Here is a 20,348-nt window from a genome sequence, read left to right as displayed (position 1 = left end):
TTTTGTCATTTCTTAAGACGTGTAATACTGAACATGATGTTACATATTTTTGCAGATTACTTAAATTAATATTTTTGCTTCCTCTAGTCAAATACAGACATACAGGTGGGCCAACATATCCAGGCCGGATAGGCCAAACCTGTGACAGATGTGTATCGGTCAGTGAATCAGATTGCCTCACATTTAAGAGACAGCATGTTATCGTCTCTTAAATGTGAAGCAATACGAAGAAATACACGCTCAAGCACAAGATGTAAAGAACGTTCCAGGTCAGGACGTCCTGTATTTACGCTCAGCGAGTGTTTCCTGCGAGCAAATCATCAGGGCAAACGTTTCCCATCAGCCATCCAATCACAGAATGCTACGACCCATTTGTTGTTTTGCTGCGTTTTTATCCAATCAGCGTGCTTTTTCAATACGACTCCGACCAATGACCTTCCACTATGTTCACAGGCGAAGAAGAAGGAAGTGGATGGTGTGTGTTTGCTCGGGCGTCAGTAATTTATTTTTTATCAGAGAGTTAGGGAATAGTTTAAGGGCTGAAAATCTGTTAGGAAGCTAAGCGAAGTGATCGGACGGAGAGTTGTGTGAGCTCTTCTGCTGGACGCTCCTTGGCTCTCCTGTGTTTGAGGGCGATAGATGGGGGAGGCTTTGGCCGGAGGATGGCGGCTGTGAGCGGCAGCGGTCATGTCAGCTGTGTTGGTGTGGCGTTCCACCAGCGGCTTGGGAGGATGGGCCCCGCTGCTGTGTGTGCTCCTGGGCTCCCTGGTGGCCCTGCTGGCCCCCATGGTGGGGGTGGAGGAGCGCTGCTGCTCCGCGCTCAGAGGCTTAGCTCTGCTCCGCTGCCAGCTGTGGGGAGGCTCCCAGCAGCCTCCAGCGGCGCAGACCACCGGCCTCACGGTGCCCTTCACCGGCCTGGACCTCCTGCCGCAGAGGGCCAAGCCCAGCAAAGGTACACGCACGCTGAAACCAATCACTTTTGTAGGGCTGTGTATAAAAACTCTATCCCATACCAGTATAAAATCTGACTGTGAATTCAGACAGAACATGAAAAAAGGGCTGGACTGAAACGCGCAGGATGTGCAGGAACCAAAAATATAGTATGAGTGAGCAGAATGTGCTGTGGTGGCTACTATTTCCCTGGATTATGTTACTAAGCCATATATACTGATTTATAACCAGTGCTGCCACAGTTACTTTGAAAAAGTAATCCAATTACTGATTACTCCTTGAAAAAGTAACTTAGTTACTTTACTGATTACTCAATTGTAAAAGTAACTAAGTTAGATTACTAGTTACTTTTTTAGTTACTTTTCCCAGCTGCCGACAACAATCCTCTGCCACCTCAACATGACAATGATACCTGTTTTGCCAAAAGTTACTTTATAGTCACCCTTTCTTGACTTCAATGAAAATAAATACTTGTTTTATAAAAAGTAAAATAAAGACCTCTTTCTTGACCTCATATTTAACTGTTGACAGCACTGTAACAGTAAAACTTGCAATTTCGAACCTACATTGTTTATAAATGTAACTATTAAATTCATTCTAGCATTTTTCTAACATTTAAATTCTCTCTAAATATTTTACTTGTCGAAATTAATATTATTTTAAGTAGTATTAGTAGTTGTAGTAAAAAACGGCTTCAAAACTGGACCTTTAATCTAGGGGTGTTGTGGGGGAGGGGGGCACATCCTTGCCCCACGCCCCCATTCCATCTGGATTCGCCCCTACTTTGGCGTTTGAGCACAAAGAATGGATAACATTTATTTATGCAGAAAACGTGACCAGATTTACAGGTAAGAAAGTTTTGTGTTTTCACATCATGTGGTCCTCAGAAAGAGAGTTTAGGTGCATTTGAGTGGAAAATAGTGTTAGTTGTTGACGCGTCGCGGAGGATCAGCTGTTTTAACGTGCAGATACGGAGCAGCTCAGCTCAGCTCTAAATAAAGGAGGAAAAAAAGTATAAAAATGTGTTTGTAAAGCTCAGTGCAGGTGTGCTGATCACCGCACTTTAAGAGGTGAGGACGAGTCGAGCAGCTGCAAAAAACCGCGGATGAAAAGCGCACAGCTCACTGAAAGTGGGCAGTTCAGTCGAACCCCGACCTCCTGCCCACGGACCAAGTTTAATGCTGCTATCGACCCACAATGAAAAATAATAGTAACGCACAGTGACATGAAGAAGTAACTTTAATCTGATTACTGATTTGGAAAGATTAACGCGTTAGATTACTCGTTACTAAAAAAAGTGGTCAGATTAGAGTAACGCATTACTGGCATCACTGTTTATAACACAAGCCTGTCAAGAGGTGGAATAAATAAAAGGGGTGCGGCGATTTACCCAAACTGACTCCAACGATGGACCCAGACTGATCCAAATAGTACTAAATTAAGTACTTTAAAACGGTACATTAATACAGCGCTTTTCAACCACTGTGCTGTGGGACACCAGTGTGCCGTGAGATATTATAAGGTGTGCAGTGGAACACAGTTTTAAAAAAATGAACAGAGACAAACAAAAAGAGACAAATATCAAAGCAAAAAATCCGCACAACCTGAGCGCTCCCAGGCAAAAAGCTTCATTTGGACATAAATGGCAAAATAGCTGCGTCAAAATCTTGACATTTTGCTGAAATGGCGATGGGTTTTGTTTTTCCCCAACTTGTAAAATTTAACCTTTTGTAAGGTTGGTGGATGACTGGGTCCCTGTGTTTTTTTTTTTGTTGTTGTTGTTGTTTTTTTAATCCCTCTTTGCATTTCAGTAGATGCATTTCAGCTGGAGGTTGAATATGTAAGCCTCGCAGTCAGTTTTTTTAAATTATTATTTTATTTAAGTTACTGTGTTTGTGAAGCATTGTGTGTTGCCCAAAAAAGTGAAACACTCAATGCAAGTCAGCAAAACACAGAAGAAAGAATGGACTTTTGCTGAGAGGATCTTTCAGAAACTGTTTTTCAGTGTAGCTGGGGATGGAGCTGTGACTCGCCCAGCCTCTCGCACTGGGCTGAGAGACTGAGAGCTGTTGATGAAGAACTTTGTGTATGTCTGTCTTCAATTCCTCCCAGGTTATGAGCTTTGTGTTCATCTAAACAGGCCCAGATTTTACATTGAGTGAGTATAAATAAATTAAGGGACCATATTGTCATCGTTAGGCTAAAAAAGTGTCATTTTCTAATATTTTTGGTTGGTGGGGTGCCATTGGATATATTTTTTTCCAATTTAAAAAAATGTGTCGTGGCTCAAAAAAGGTTGAAAAACACTGCATTAATAGACACCCCCCTCCCCCCGCTGCCTTGCTGCCTCTTCAGAATGCTGAAACAATAAACAAGGGAAGTTAAAGTACGTTTGTGAGTACTGGCAATTTTTTTTTTGGTGGGGGGGGGGGGACATACAACGGACTCTGAACTTTGATATCTGATGTTGTGAGCCCTGACGAGGCAGCAGTGGGTCCCGCTGTACGTCTGCAAAGGGGAGTGCCATTTGCTTTAATGTACTGTTTTGAGAAAGGAGCACATTTCTGAAAATAAATAAAAGTACTTAATTTAGTCATATTTGGGTCAGTGTGGGTCTGTCGTTGGAGTCAGTTTGAATAGATCGTTGCACCCTCCTCATGTGCAGTTATTTCCACCAGGTGCTGCCGCTGATCCACAACGTGAATTCTGCCTTCCAGAACAGCGCTTACATAATCATCTACCTGTTGTGTACTTGCTTCCACCTGTACAGAAGGGCTGGATTGTCATACCTACATTCATATTGTTATATTTAATTAAAAAAAAATCATAAGCACAGACACGAGGCTAAAACATCACCATCAGAGTGTGCAGCACGCCTGGAAAAAAAACAATCACTGTGGTTGTCATTATTTTCACTGTTTATAGTTAATAAAAAATCATAAGTGGAGACACAAGGCCAAAGCATCACCATCACAGTGCACAGGGCGCCTGGGGAAAAAACATTTACAGTTTATTAACTGTAAACAGTGAAAATAATGACATCCACAGCAGTTTTTTTTTTTTTTTTTCAGGCATCCTGCGCACTCTGATGGCGATGTTTTGGCCTCATGTCGCCGCTTATGTTTTTTTTTTATTAACTATAAACCGTGATATCTAAAACTAAAAATAATCACAACCACAGCGGTTGTTTTTTTTTCAATGCGCAGTGTTCACATGGACTGATCAATTTACACATCTGATTATATATACAATCATCTTTACACTCTTATTTATTCCCCCTCTTGACAGTTTTGTGTTATAAAGCAGTATATGTGGCTTAGTAACATGATACAGCGAAATAGCAGCCACCACGCCAGGCCAGCATTTTTATTAGCGCACTCCTGCAATATTTTCGGCTCCTGCGCCTTTCAGTCCAACCGGTGGAAAAGCCCTTTAAAATTACACCAAAATCATGTGATTATCTAAGTATTAAGTTATGGGCATTTTTGTGCTGGGAATCGAGCTTGTTTTCCTGGCCTTAATGAATGATAAAACAATAGGCCCTTTGTGACTGAGCTAGACTTGTTCTTTCATATTTTTTTCTAATAATCTCCTTAATATCCAAGCTATCTCCATGAAATTTTCAGGAATGATGGATTACCACCTCTCCTTCATTTTAAATGGTATATCATCTCAACACTGGCAGTCACTGGATTTTGGCAATCGGCCAGAATCTTTGTGAAACTGCCAATCCTTCTGAAATTCAGCAAAAATGAAGAGAAATTCTTACTCATTATTCCCTATACATTGATTTTTAATCCCTTTTCTTCCTTCCGGTACAATTTAAGTGACTTTGACAAAGCAAAAACAAGAAATCAGGTAACTTCTCTCTCCGATTGCCTGTGGAAAAAAAATTCAAACATGAGGTGGGAGCTGGGTCATTCTTCTACGTCATCGACCTAAAAATAGATCAGGATATCCCTCCAACAGCCAATAGCAACACAAATTGCAGGGGACTCCCTGTGCGACCCCCAGAAATGTGGTTACATGCAATTATGCAGAACCTAATCGAGACACTGGCCTACTTGCTTACATCCCTATTTTCAGTCATTTCAACAAAAGCCAGGGACGGATCTAGCTTCAGGTGAGGGGGTGGGACTTGGTTGAGTGTGCCATGAGCATGCTCCTACTGGGGAGATTCGGGGACATTAGTGTGCCTTAATTGAGAGAGTGGCGTCAACTCAGAACATGGCGCCAGTTTGGTTCCAACTGCGCTGAACTACTGAATGAACCTTTAATGTTTTCAACATTTTAAAAAAAAATCATTTAACCACATACAGCAACACATCCAGGTACAGGTGCTATCAAAAATAAATATAAAAATGGTTAAGATATCAAATTTACAATTTATGATGATTTATTTAATTAAAGCCTGATATATGCAGCTGCAGCTCTGTAACTCTGTGTCATGCAATGACGTGTGTGACAGTTTTAAAGTTCTCCATCTCTAGATTATGCTTTATTGTGGACTAATTTGACCCTCAATAAGCTTTTCTTTCTACAATCATCACCTCCAAATCAAAGGTAAGCTGTACATTTTCTTCTTTCACGACTTTGTGCTGTAAATGTGCGGACTTTTCTGATCCACTTTTAATCAGCTTGCGCACTGTAAAAACTGCTTTATTATGGCAGACAAAGGAGTAAAAGCAGAAAAGTGTCAAATCACAGCCGTTTGTGTCTGATTTAACAGGTTCTCGTCAGGCTTCAGGTCCAAGTCTGAACACGGTTTGAAAAAATAGTCGGGCTTTTAATCAGAGAAATGACTCCCATCCCACTTTCCTCAAATCGGCGAGTGTCAGAGCACTGAACTTTAATTTGTACCTCTGCACGTCCAGACTGCTCGGGATTTTTAATGGAAATACATTGCGATCGGAGGGGACATTTTATCCGATGTGAGCGAGCTCTATGTAACGGATTAGTTACAGTCAGGAGGCGTCGAACATCTACGGGGAATCCTGAATCGGGAGGTGCGCCTCATTTAATGACCGTGTCAAAATGTCCTGTGAAATGTTTTTTTTTTTTTCTGCCAAATGTATTTGATACATTATCAAATTGTAATCAGTGTGCGCACTGCAAAAAGCTATTAAAATATGATGGCAGACGAAGCAGTGAAAGCAGCAAAGTGTCTTTTGCTGTGTCTGGTTTAACAGGTGCATGTCAGGCTGTGGGTCCGAGTCTGAGCACGGTGTGAAAAAAATAAACAGTCAGGCTTTTAATCATGGAAATGACTCCGGTCCCACATGCGAGGGGTTTAATGGAAATACATTGTGATTGGATGGGACATTTTATCTGATGTGAGCGAAAATCTGTTGTACAAAATCTGTTATGCTGTGTTTATTACATAGAAAACAACACAAAAACTTTGCGACTTTTTTGTCCGGTGACTGCGAATATCTGGTTTATACGATGGCGGTTTAGGTGAGTTTTACTGTACATGGGAATGAACAATAAATTTACCTCTCAAAGCTTTAATGATGATGTCAGCTTCCATCCCACACAGCTGACTTTATTTTCCCAACTGTTTCTTCTGTTTGGATCTGAAGGGAATTCACTCCCTTTCACTCCCTTCATATCAACCAACATTTCTTGTTTCACTTATTATTTGGGTTCATGTATCTCTAACATTTGGGCTGTTAAGTTGAAGGTTAGGGTGTCACGTCACCGCCATAACAGTAACCAGTAACCTGGGCAGCATGCGTGGCATGGTGGATTAGTGGTTAGTACTGGTGCCTCATAGCAAGAAGGTCATGGAATTGCTTCCTGGCCTTTCTGTGTGGAGTTTGCATGTTCTCCCCGTGTCTGTGTGGATTTCCTCCGGGCACTCCAGTTTCCTCCCACAATCAAAACATGCTTATTTAGGGTCTGCTCCTTTCTCTGCCCTCGACCAAGGCAGTGTCTTTACATCCGGAGTTGGATCCCGGATGCCGGACTGTGGCAGCCAACTGCTACGAGTCATTAAGTTGTATCTAACTGTAATTAGGATGGGTTAAATGCAGAGGACACATTTCATTACATATGACAATAAAGGCATGTCTTCTTCTTCTTCTACCAACACATTGTTGTGGCTACAGTAACTATATCCACGGGCTTGTTTTTAATACCCTTATTTTATTTGAATAGCTGGAAATTCTGTGTACATCAACATTCATTAGTCAGCCTTTGCTTGTGCTGGAACATTCCCATATTTTGTGACACCTTTGGTCAGTAGCTCATGGGGGAGGGCAAACTTAAACAAAAACAGTGGGATGAGGACAGTAAAGTAAGAACATCCTACAAAATTCTTATGTCAGACCAAAGAGAATTACAGGACAAAGGAAAAGAGCAAGTACTAGTGACTAAACTGAGCTTTGATCACACTGGAATAGGACATTGTTTCTCTTGTAAAAGGTTAACTCAAAAATATGTGAAGATTGTAATATAGTAGAAAATGTATAACGTGTGTTGATGCAGTGTTGTAAATACAGTTAAGAAAGGGCATGTTTTAAAAACGGGGGGGTTGATGTGGCTGGAATTTAGAAGGGGCACAAGGAACACTAAGTGAGACAAGGTGCAGGAAACACAAAGGGCTAGAATTCTTTAAAAGGATTATATTGATCAATATAATGTGCAAGTGAGCGAGAAGAGTTTAAATACAAAACGCTGTAAGTCCAAAACCACATTTTTAGAGGCCAACATGCACTTGGCTACTTATGTCACTATCAGTGTTGCAAATATTAAAAAATTTGAGTACAATTTTCATTTTATTTATGTAAATGAGTATTTCTTAATGCATTTTGCTGTGAAATCACTTTTTGTTACTTTTTCCCCATTTGAGGAAAAATTGACAAAGCATTTTGGAGCTAAGTTTTTGCATTTAGATGTATTTATCTTTTAGTTAATATTATTGTGTATTGTATGGTAGGTGACATTATGCATAAAAATTGGTATTGCTATCTGCCAAAAAAAAAAATCCCTGACTTTATTGCTTCCCAATTACAATTATTTATTAAAGATATTGTGTCACATTTCCTATGTAGGCAGGGTTCTCCCCAGACAATGGAACAACGGCGCTGCGCCATCATAGTGTTATCACAGCGCTGTTATACGAGGTCTATTAGACCAGTGATTTTCAACCTTTTTTGAGCCGCTGCACCCTTTTTATATTTACAAAATCCTGCGGCACACCACTGTCATGTGTCACGTGTCACGCACCACTAACTCGACTGTCTCTACACGGTGCGTTAGCAACACGTGCGCTACAGATATGACGTAACATAGTATACTATAGTCATGGAGCTGTATATAAGAACTAGAGAGCACAGTCCCAATGCTGCACATTAAACGAAAACGTCCCTTCATGGACAGCGACATGACGTCTCCTAACCGGGCAAAATATTGACGAAGTACCCGGATGTTAATGCATTTTCAATGGAGATTCGCGACTGAACACACTCAGAAAAATGCTCGCAAAATACGTGTTAAAATGCCATTTTGTCCTGGATATCGAGCCAGTAAAATTAAATTATGTCAGGAAAGTATTAAACTTACTCTGACACCCACACATTCACAAATAGTGTTTAAAGTTACATGGATCTGCGCTGTTAAGCTTCGCTGCTCGGCTGAGCTGCTGCTGTTCAACGCAGCACGGCTCCTAAAACCATCACAATACATTTATATATATTATATTTTTACACAATTATCCTTTATTGACCGAGTTTCATTCATGAAGTCAGCGGTGTGTGTGTGCACATTTCTGTGTGTGTGGCAGCACAGCGCGGGTCATTAATCTCATTATTTTAAGGTGCAAAAAAAAAAACTCCCCAGTCTTGTCGAACAAGTTTTAGTCACTAACGACAAGAATTTTAACTAGGCATTGGTCTAGCAGTGGAAAATATCAACTAGACATGAGTGAAATTAATGATCCGTGTCATCGGGTGACACAGGTACGGCAGGAGACATACAGCTGTTTATCATCCAAATATCACGGACAAAGTGACAATAACCAAAACCACTTACTTATGGAAGGAAATATTGTCTCCCTTGTTCATCCGTTTGTGACTTTGCCAACATGTGCAGCTTTCCAGCAAATTCCACCTGTTTCTTGACGAGACTAAGTGAACTTCTACGCACACAAATCACTAACTTGCCCAGAATTAAAATGGCGATCACGCCTCCTTGTCGGCACACGGCTCAGCGCTACTGCGCGCCTTGCTGCCATCTACTGGAATAAAAGAGCATTACACCATCTGCCACACTATTACAGCACATACACCCGATAATATTTGATAATTGCCCACGGCACCCCTGACAATTGATCACGGCACCCCGGTTGAGAATCACTGTATTAGACAATAAACCGACCCTTTTTTTTTTAACTATATGGATTTGAATGACGTGTGATTCCACCAATCATGTTTGAACCCTCATGTGCATGCGTGAGTTTTTTCACGCGTGTCGGTGACGTCATTTCCCTGTAGGCAGGCCTTGAGTGAGATGTGGTCCCGCCCTCTCGGCTGAATTCCTTTGTTTCACACGCTGCTCCAGACAGCGCGCGTTGCTTTATCAAAATTTTTTCTGGACCTGTGAGGAATACCCGAGTGGATACTATTCGAGAAATTAAGATGGTTTTCGGTGAAAAGTTTAACGGCTGATGAGAGATTATGGGGTGTTTCTGTCGGTGTAAGGACTTCCCACAGTGCGGGACGTCCTGCAGCACATCCAGGCGCCGTCGTCGGCCTATTTCGACCTGAAAATATCCTAATTTAAGGCTTAATTCACCCAGGACGTCGTGAGAGAACAGAGAAGATTCAGAAGAGGCTGGCATGAGGACTTTATGCGGACATTCCACTGTTTAAGGACATTTTGTAATGAAAGACGTGCGTGCAAATTCGCCGAGTCGTTTCCGTGACGACTCGGCAAATCTGTGTGCGCCGCGACAGGAAAAACACCTCCGTGTTGAAAACCATTTGTAAAATTCAGGTGGCTTTTGATGGCTTTCAACAAGTGAGTAACTGAGAAATTGTTTAACAGCTTGGGCATGTTCCAACTTGCCCGTTAAGGTTTCCAACGGAGGTGTTTTTCCTGTCGCGACCCCCCGCGGTCGGGTCCGGCCCGACATGCGACTCTGCCCGCACGTTCTTTCATTACAAAATGTCCGTTAATAATGGAATGTCTGAATAAACTCCTCATGCCGACTTCTTCTGAAAGTTCTCTGTTCTCTGACGACTTACTGGGTCAACAGAGCCTGAAATGTGGAAGTTTTCAACTTGAAACAGCGAGACACTGCCGCCTCGAAGCGCAGATCGCCGTCAGGCACTGTGGGCCGTCCTTACGGCGACACTAACAGACCAAAATCTCTCATCAGCCGTTAAAATTTTTACCGAAAACCAGCTGAATTTATCGAATGGTGTCCACTCAGTTGTGCCTTACAGTTTTGAAAAAATTTTGATCAAACAAAGCAGCAGTCTCTGAGCCATTCCTAAACAATGAAAAAAACGATGAGAAGGTGGGCCACTCCTCACTCAGACTGCCCACAGGCGAATGACGTAACCGACAGGCATGAAAAAACTCTTGCATGCCCACGAGGGTTCAAGCATGTCTGATGTAATCACACGTGATTCAAATCTATATGGTTTTTGAAAAAAATAATGTCGGATACTTTTCTAATAGACCTCGTATTGTTCTCTGCTCTCAGGTAGTTTTCTAAAATCAAGCCAGGCTGTTTGTGCTGAACGGGCCGCTCGCCCCTCCCCCGCCGGCAGAGAGCAGAGCAGCACTGCAACTCAGAGAGAGAACACAGTAAAAAAAAAAAAAAAAAACAACTCTGTCAAAGTCTTCTAATAAAAAGAGCTCCTTCTGCTTGCATAGCGCCAAAAATTAATCTATAGGTTTTATTTTACGGTTGAAAGCCTTCATGTTGCTCAAATACGGTGTGATGGTGCATTCACACCGCACGACACGCGGTGCCACAAATTCGCGTCTCTCGCCTGGCGATGGACGCGCCACCATCGCCCGGTGTGTCGCTCTGCTTTCGCTGTGAAAATTCACCCCAATGCATCATCAAATAGGAGTTTCCATTCCGCTCGCCGTCATGTCAACACGGCGGACCTTGATCACACGGAGCGAGTTGCTGTGCTCTATTTGTTATGGAAAGCTGATAAACGTCGCCAGCAGCGCCAGCTCTGGGTTCACAACATCCTCGTGAGACGTCCCCAATTGGGGGAGTTTCATTATTTGCTGCAGGCGCTGCGTCTGGATGACGGCTACTTTCAGCGGTACTTCCACCTCTCCAGGACCCAATTTGAGGACCTCCTGTCCCGTTCGCGTGCGCACATGTGAACAATAAAAAAAAAAAAACTCTGCCGCTGCTGCTCGCTCTCCCCTCAAACTCTGTCATAATTGTGTTATAAATCAGTCACCATTTGTTTTATTATACATCTGTGTAGTTAATAAATAAAATCTTCACGGACGATTCGTTCGCGCGTGCACGTGGAAAAAAAACGGCTCCTGCTGTGGTGCTGCTGCTCGCTGTCCCCTCAAACTGTCATAATTGTGAAATAAAGGACAAAAGGGACATAAGTCCTGCTCACAGGCTGGCTGCCAGAGACAGGACATGTCCACATCATGTGGCCGCGTCGCAATGAACTGATTGGTCATTGCGACGCAACAAGACAAAAAAGTTCAGATTTTTCAACTTGGGGAGGAGGGCAACACGACGCGATATCGCGCCACAAATGTGTTGATCAATTACATGGCAACCTGTCGCTGCCGTCACTCGTGTGGCGTGCGCTGTGAACGCGGCATGACAGTGAAGAGTCTCTCGTTCCCACACACAGGGAGAGGGAGAGAGAGAGAGGACGAGAGAGGGAGAGGCAGGCAGGCAGGCAGGCAGACGCTACACGATGTAAAAAAAGCAACAAAGCAATTTTAATCTACAATCATTTTCACGACACAGCCTCAGTGAAGCAAAGTGTGAAAAACTGATTCAGAAAGTTTTTCATCCAGGATTTCATCATTAAAAGAGCAAATTTTCTTCTTTCAGAATTTTTTTTTTTTTTTTTTTTTTTTTTTCCATTTTCTTTATTGTTGTTGTTTATGCACCAATGACACCAGACCAGGTTACTTGTATGTGAGAACTTACTTGGCAATAAAATTGATTCTGATTTGACAATCAAATCAGTCCAGATTTAGCTCTTGTTCAAACAAGACAATTAGGGGTTATATTATTTTGTTTTGTTTTTTGTTGTTGTTGGGTTTTTTTTTAAATAAATATGCAATCCCACTCAAAAATGTTGAAAAAAAAAAAAAAAAAAAAAAACTAAACATGACAGAAAAAACTCTGGCTGTCTTACTGGATTAAATGTACAGTGTGTCATTTTGAAGACAAGAGCAAATGCTATGTCCATCAAATATTAATGTTTTTAAACTTTTCAGTGTTATTTATTTTCTTAACTTAGACAGAAAAATACAAAAAAGAACTTTGATATTACAACATAAGTGTAATTTTTTTTTGTCTATTATTTTTGCTTTCAATGCATCTAAAACCAGTCAAAATGACTCGCAACATGCGCCGCCTCGGGTGATAATTGCCAACAGCACCACTATACAAAAAAGTTCTGGGGAAAATCCTGGAAGGAGATAGCCGAAATACATTAGAGACTGTAAGGTCGTGGTGGGGAGAGTGTCTTAGGCATCCTTCAGTCTCGAGAGACTAAGGAGTTGTGCTCTGGGTGTTGATTCTGGTGCAACGTCAGGTGTGGCTGGACAGGCCAATGCAGAGATGCAATGCAGAGTTTTGCATTTTGTATCGCCACTCCTGCCTTCATAGTGGAGTTGCACAGAGAATAATTTTCTTTCAACAAAACATCAAATCTATGCTTGAATTTCCAATGTGCCTTCTGGCAAATTGTAGCTGAACTGTCTAGTGTTTTTTTTTTTTTTTTTTTTTTTTCCCTTCTTATTTCTTTTTTTATAGAAACCTCCTCTATACTACTTCATCATGAAGTGGTATAACTGGTGATGCAACACTCAAAACTTGCACTATGCACAATCTCTTCAATCACAGTCACAGAAGTCTATAACTTCTTCAGGGTTGTCTTGGTGGCTTTCCTCACTCTTCACCTTCTTATACAGTCACTCAGTTTTTGAGAACTATCTACTTCACACAGATTTACCATAGAGTGCTTACTGTTTGTATTTCTTTATAATTCATGTAAATAGTGTCCAAAACATAGTCAGTGTCTTGGGAATGTTCACGTATCCATTCCCTGACTTGTCAGAAGAAAACTGTATATAAAGGTGATGGTTTACATGTGCTATACTAAAAGGGACACTTAATTATTCACACCATCATTTTGGCTTTTAGATTTTTGTTTCTTTTAATTCATGATATAGCGATTACCTTTCACTGTGAGTTTGAAGAGCATGGTTTTAGGAATTCTAGTGTACAAGGCCAGAATTTTTGTTTTGTTTTTGATGTCATAATAAAAATCTAACATATAAAGGGTCAAGGGGGAAACACTTTTTCACAGCACTATAAACAGCATTGTATGGTCGTTTGTAGTATGCCTTTGGAGGTGAAGAATGTGAAGTTCAAACCAAGGGTCAGATTTAAAGGAGGAAGAAAATTGTATAAAATTCAGATGAGAGGTGAGACAAGTTCTGGGTGGTGGTGAAGAGATGCTGGACATAGCTGCTACAACTGCAGATTTCAACAGTTAATCCATTATTAGTCAACTATTAAATTAATCACTCTGAGCCTTTTTAAATCCATATACAGTAGTGTTCAGAATAATAGTAGTGCTATGTGACTAAAAAGATTAATCCAGGTTTTGAGTATGTTTCTTATTGTTACATGAGAAACAAGGTACCAGTAGATTCTCACAAATCCAACAAGACCAAGCATTCATGATATGCACACTCTTAAGGCTATGAAATTGGGCTATTAGTAAAAAATAAGTAGAAAAGGGGGTGTTCACAATAATAGTAGTATGGCATTCGGTCAGTGAGTTCGTCAATTTTGTGGAACAAACAGGTGTGAATCAGGTGTCCCCTAAGTAAGGATGAACCCATCACCTGTTGAACATGCTTTTCTCTTTGAAAGCCTGAGGAAAATGGGACGTTCAAGACATTGTTCAGAAGAACAGCGTAGTTTGATTAAAAAGTTGATTGGAGAGGGGAAAACTTATACGCAGGTGCAAAAAATTATAGGCTGTTCATCTACAATGATCTCAATGCTTTAAAATGGACAAAAAAAAAAAAAAAAAAGATGCGTGGAAGAAAACGGAAAACAACCATCAAAATGGATAGAAGAATAACCAGAATGGCAAAGGCTCACCCATTGATCAACTCCAGGATGATCAAAGACAGTCTGGAGTTACCTGTAAGTGCTGTGACAGTTAGAAGACGCCTGTGTGAAGCTAATATATTTGCAAGAATCCCCCGCAAAGTCCCTCTGTTAAATAAGACGTGCAGAAGAGGTTACAATTTGCCAAAGAACACATCAACTCACCTAAAGAGAAATGGAGGAATATTTTGTGGACTGATGAGAGTAAAATTGTTCTTTTTGGGTCCAAGGGCCGCAGACAGTTTGTGAGACGACCCCCAAACTCTGAATTCAAGCCACAGTTCACAGGGAAGACAGTGAAGCATGGTGGTGCAGCATCATAATATGGGCATGTTTCTCCTACTAAGGTGTTGGGCCTATATATCGCATACCAGGTATCATGGATCAGTTTGGATATGTCAGAATACTTGAAGAGGTCATGTTGCCTTATGCTGAAGAGGACATGCCCTTGAAATGGGTGTTTCAACATGACAATGACCCCAAGCACACTAGTAAATGAGCAAAATCTTGGTTCCAAACCAACAAAATTAATGCCTTGCAGATGCTACTATTATTGTGAACACCCCCTTTTCTACTTTTTTGTTACTAATAGCCCAATTTCATAGCCTTAAGAGTGTGCATATCATGAATGCTTGGTCCTGTTGGATTTGTGAGAATCTACTGAATCTACTGGTACCTTGTTTCCCATGTAACAGTAAGAAATATACTCAAAACCTGGATTAATCTTTTTAGTCACATAGCACTACTGTGTGTGTGTATGTGTGTGTATATATATATATATATATATATATATATATATTCTCTGATTTTAGCTTCTTAAATGTGAATACTGTCTGATTTGTCTGGCAGTAAACGGTGTCTCTGGGCTGCGAGCAAAACAAAACATTTGAAAGCATCATTCCGAGTTCAGTAAAACATTGAGTGACACTGTTATCTATTTTCTGACATTTTATGGACCAAACTAATCATTTAATCAATCAACCATTTCCTGGTTATGGAGATGTTTGAGAGAAGACTTTTTTTAGACAAGATCAAGAGTGGAAAGATAGTTGGTCCAGATGAAATGGAAATGTTTAACAGATTGCACCACAGTTGAGTTTTTAGCCAGACTGTATTATAAATATTGGAAAGTGAGAGGGTGTCTGCAACACTGGATTTCTTAACCCTTAAAATGTGTATTTAGCCACTGTAGTCAAGATCCTAAAGTGCATTGGGAAAGTATTCACAGCACGTCACTTTTTTCCACATTTTGTTATGTTACAGCCTTTTTCCAAATTAATTTTTTCCTCAAATTTCTACTCTACACCCCATAAGCCCCTTTCACACATCGGACCTGCTTAGAGTTGCATTGTGCTGCGTATCTATTATGCAGGAATGGCTGCATATGTTGCGCGCAGGGGGGACGTTTGGCCCGCCTCTTCTTCTGTGGTTTTGGAGCTTCACTGCCAGCAAAGTTCAGCAGAGTCCAGCGGGATGAATAAAATCTAGCAATGCAAGTATGTACTGATAAAAACTTAACAGGATTTTTTTTTGTGGCATACAGTAGCGCAGTGTCACGTATACTTACATACAGTAGCAGAGTGTTGCATAGACTTGCTAAATTTCCGTTAAAAAATAAATGTTTTTTTTTTTTGTTTTTTTTTTGCGTGCATTTCACAGACCCTTTTGCATCCCTCAGCATATTGCCACATAGGCTTCATAAGCTCAGCATAGTTGTTATGCCGCATTACGCAACTCTACATTGGCCAGATGTGAAAGAGGCTATAATGACAACATAAAAACATGAAAAAAAGTTTTTTTGTTGTTTTGTTTTTTGTTTTTCTTTTGCAAATTTATTAAAAATAAAGAAAACTAAGAAATCATAATACGTAAGTATTCACAGCCTTTGCTCAGTACTTTGTTGTTGTACCTTTGGCAGCAAGTACAACCTCAAGTCTTCTTGAATATGATACCACAAGCTTGGTGCACCTATCTTTGGGGAGTTTTTCCCATTCCTCTTTGCAGCACCTCTCAAGCTCCATCAGGTTGGATGGGGAGCGTCGGTGCACAGCCATTTTCAGATCTCTCCAGAGATGTTCAATCAGATTCAGGTCTGGCCTCTGGCTGGGCCACTCAGGGACATTCACAGAGTTGTCCTGAAGCCACTCCTTTGATATCTTGGCTGTATGGTTAGAGTCATTGTCCTGCTGAAGGATGAACTTTTGCCCCAGTCTGAGGTCAAGAATGCTCTGGAGTAGGTTTTCATCCAGGATGTCTCTGTACATTGCTGCATTCATCTTTCCCTCCACAGCATGATGCTGCCACCACCATGCTTCACTGTAGGGATGGTGCCTGGTTTCCTCCAAACATGATGCCTGGCATTCACACCAAAGTATTCAATCTTTGTCTCATTAGACCAGAGAATTTTGTTTGTCACATTCTGAGAGTCCTTCGGATGCCTTTTGGCAGACTCCAGGTGGGCTGCCATGTGCCTTTTACGAAGGAGTGGCTTCCATCTGTCCACTGTACTGTACAGGCGTGATTGATGGATTGCTGCAGAGGTGGTTGTCCTTCTGGAAAGTTATCTCTCCACAGAGAAATGCTAGAGCTCTGACAGAGTGACCATCGGGTTTTTGGTTACCTCCCTGTCTAAGGTTCTTCTCCCGTGATTGCTCAGTTTAGCCAGCTCAAGGTAGAGTCCTGGTGTATCTGAACTTTTTTCATTTACAGATGATAATCTGTCTGCACAAATCTTCCCCAGATTTGTGCCTTGAGACAATCCTGTTTCTGAGGTCGGCAGACAATTCCTTTGACTTCATGCTTGGTTTGTGCTCTGACATGCACTGTCAACTGTGGGACCTTATATCTAGACAGGCGTGTGCCTTTCCAAATCATGTCCAATCAACTGACTTTACCCCAGGTGGACTCCAATTAAACTGTAGAAACATCTCAAGGATCATCAGTAGAAACAGGATCCACCTGAGCTAAATTTTGAGCTTCATGGCAAGGACTGTGAATACTTACGTACATGTGATTTCTTAAGTTTTCTATTTTTAATAAATTTGCAAAAAAGTCTCAAAAGAAACTTTCTTCACATTGTCATTATGGGGTATTGTGTCTAGAATTTTGATGAAAAAATGAATTTCATCCATTTTGGAATAAGACTGTAACATAAAATGTGGAAAAAGTGAAGCGTTGTGAATACTTTCTGGATGGACTTGTGGGTCACCTGGAAGCAGAGATATTGGGGGAAAAAAAGCCTCCCATTTTAAGCCACCATTTTTACAAATCCAAGACAGCATCCATGGTGGCTTATGGAAAGTTGAATAATTCATTTTCTGATTGGTTTCTAAAAGTGTGTCTTTTTACTAATCTCCAAAAAATTCCAAAAATAAATAAATAAAACTCCACAATGAATCCACCCTCATGTAAATATTAGTTTAATTTCTTTTGTATTGTGATTTTGGTGGATAGATAAGTTGTCATTAACCTTGTCTATGATGATGTGATTGCAGAGATGATGCTTGAGGCCAGAGCAGCGCTGCAGCAAGCTCAGGAGATGAAGAAAGTGGGGAAGAGGGAGAAGGCCCACAAGCTGCTGGTTCATGCCCTCAGTCTGAACCCAGACTTTGTGGATGCCTTGACAGAACTGGGCACTATTTTAGAGGAGGAGAAAGATGTAGTCCAGGCAGACCACCTCTACACCAAGGCTTTAGCCATCTCGCCATCAAATGAGCGTGCTCTGGTTAGCCGAGACCGAACTCTTCCTTTGGTGGAAGAGATTGACCAGCGTCACTTTAGCATCATTGACAGTAAAGTTCAAAGACTCATGTCTATTCCTAAGGGCAATTCTGCACTCCGACGAGTGATGGAGGAAACCTACTACCACCACATCTACCACACAGTGGCCATTGAAGGCAATACACTCACATTGTCTGAGATCCGTCACATCATTGAGACACGCTACGCGGTCCCCGGGAAGAGTCTTCAGGAGCAGAATGAGGCCATCGGCGTGGATTCAGCCATGAAGTACATTAACACGACACTGTTGTCCAGAACAGGAGAGATCACTGTCAATGACATTCTGGAGATTCACAGACGGGTGCTTGGTTATGTCGACCCTGTAGAAGGAGGGAGGCTGCGTACCACCCAAGTGTTTGTGGGCAACCACATCCCACCTCACCCTCGGGACTTGCAGAGACATATGCAAGAGCTGGTTCAGTGGCTCAACTCTGATGAGGCTCTCCAGCTTCACCCAGTGGAGTATGCCGCTCTAGCCCACTACAAACTAGTGTACGTGCACCCATTCATCGATGGCAACGGGCGCACATCACGTCTGCTAATGAACCTTGTGCTCATGCAAGCACGGTACCCGCCCATTACGATTCGCAAAGAACAAAGGGCTGAATACTACGCGGCTCTAGATACGGCCAACGAGGGCGACGTACGCCCTTTCATACGCTTCATAGCCAAATGCACAGAGATCACACTGGACACTCTGTTGATTTCTACAGCCGAGCATGCCGTAGGTCTGCCAGGAGCCGCCCAGCACCAGTCCTGCAGTGACTGCCAGCAAACTATACCGGTCCGCAACTGACCTGGGTAAAGCCTGTGGGAGCGGGACCACCATGCAGGCAGCCATGCTATCTAAAACCTTCATCAATTGCCATATTTCTTATTTCTCACTCTGGGTTCTCTGCCTTTGGTGTTTTTGTTTTTGTGTTTTAGCACTTTTACAGGAACATTGAACCTGTGGTTCCACCTCTCTACAGCAGTTGAATTTTAGTATGATGTAGCCATGTTATTTGTTTCTGAATAATGATGGTAGTGCATCTTGCCATTTCCAGATTGCAACAGAAGAATCCTGTGGCATTTTAGTTACTTTTATTTCCAGCAGAACATCTGACATTCCTGTCATGTAATGGATTTTTTTTTTTCAGTGATGGGTTATTTACTGTAGTTTCTCTTTTCTCTCCGAGATAAAGTCTGACACTGTAAAGCACTTTTATGTATTTAATAATTTATTTTAAAATAAAACGGCTTCCACCTCAGTGCCGATGTGGAACTGGGGACAAAGTTGGCATACATGTCTTTATTAAAATAAGTTTAAGATGAGAAATGCATTCATTTGCTAGATCAAACGCACACACACAAGAAGTCACAAGTGTCACTTCCCACTGTAGCCAAGTGCTTGCTCACAGGGGGTCGTTTTGACCGTTGGGGTTTTACATAATTATTGTATGGCCTTGCCTTACAATATAAAGCGCCTTGGGGCAACTGTTTGTTGTGATTTGGTGCTATATAAAAAAAATTGATTGATTGATTGATTGAAGTGCAAAAATTAAACATGACAAACCACAACTGTCATTTTAGTTTTAATCTAAATCAGATTCATAACTTTGACTGTACAAATTGCGCAAAATAGTCATCTAGATATTCCACATTTTAGGATTGGTTGTAAAATACAATGTGATGATGTGTCCTCCGTAAAGTGGATGGATGAGTAGGCAACAGGCTCATGGGCGATGGTGGTCACAGCTCTGCTAACCGCTAATTAGCAAAGCTAACTTTTTCGCAAGCAGATTAGCTTTTCAGCTAACTTTGAAAACCAGCAGCAGCCCAATTAACTTCTGCTAAATTTAGGTCCGCTAAGTTTCAATCCCCTAGCACTTTTAAAATAGAAATAAAAATAGGCAAATTAAAAAAATTATTAAAACAATAGGGGAAGTCAAAATCTAAAAATACGAGTATAGTTCGAGTTGGACCCATTTTTCTCAGTTATGGCCTTGATTACCAAATCTAGACAGCATTCTGAAATAAACTCGCATTTTTAGTGGAAATTTTGGGAAACGGTACAGTTCCTTGTTATAGGTTGGTAATGTGCATGTTACAATATTGTAAAAGACTGACACATGGCCTTTGATTAAGAAACCTAGACACTGCCACTTACATGAGCTGGTGTCTGCATTCTGAGATCAACTATCACATATCATGAAATGTTATCAGAACGTAACAAGCACTTGAACCAAAGCAGCATGAAGCTTCCTCACTGTTG

General features: G+C 41.3%; 1 protein-coding gene across 1 annotated transcript; it reads left to right on the top strand.

Annotated features, from left to right (window-relative positions):
* Nucleotides 1-444: 444 nt before the first annotated feature.
* Nucleotides 445-19,344, top strand: ficd (FIC domain protein adenylyltransferase). Its single transcript, XM_034170281.1, has 2 exons — nt 445-952; nt 17,809-19,344. Exons 1-2 carry the CDS (start codon nt 688-690, stop codon nt 18,888-18,890), a joined length of 1,347 nt encoding a protein of 448 aa, XP_034026172.1. The 5' UTR covers nt 445-687; the 3' UTR covers nt 18,891-19,344.
* The last annotated feature ends 1,004 nt before the right edge of the window (nt 19,345-20,348 follow it).

Source organism: Thalassophryne amazonica, chromosome 5, assembly GCF_902500255.1.
Source record: "Thalassophryne amazonica chromosome 5, fThaAma1.1, whole genome shotgun sequence".
Taxonomy (NCBI): domain Eukaryota; kingdom Metazoa; phylum Chordata; class Actinopteri; order Batrachoidiformes; family Batrachoididae; genus Thalassophryne; species Thalassophryne amazonica.
Note: the sequence above shows the minus strand (reverse complement) of the source record. Positions and strands in the feature narration are given on the sequence as shown.

What these genes read in the sequence shown, in the direction of transcription:
- ficd (XM_034170281.1), top strand. Translation starts at nt 688, where the DNA reads ATGTCAGCTGTGTTGGTGTGGCGTTCCACCAGCGGCTTGGGAGGATGG. An exon ending in GAGGGCCAAGCCCAGCAAAG is followed by an intron (nt 953 to 17,808) that starts GTACACGCACGC and finishes ATGTGATTGCAG; the next exon opens with AGATGATGCTTGAGGCCAGA.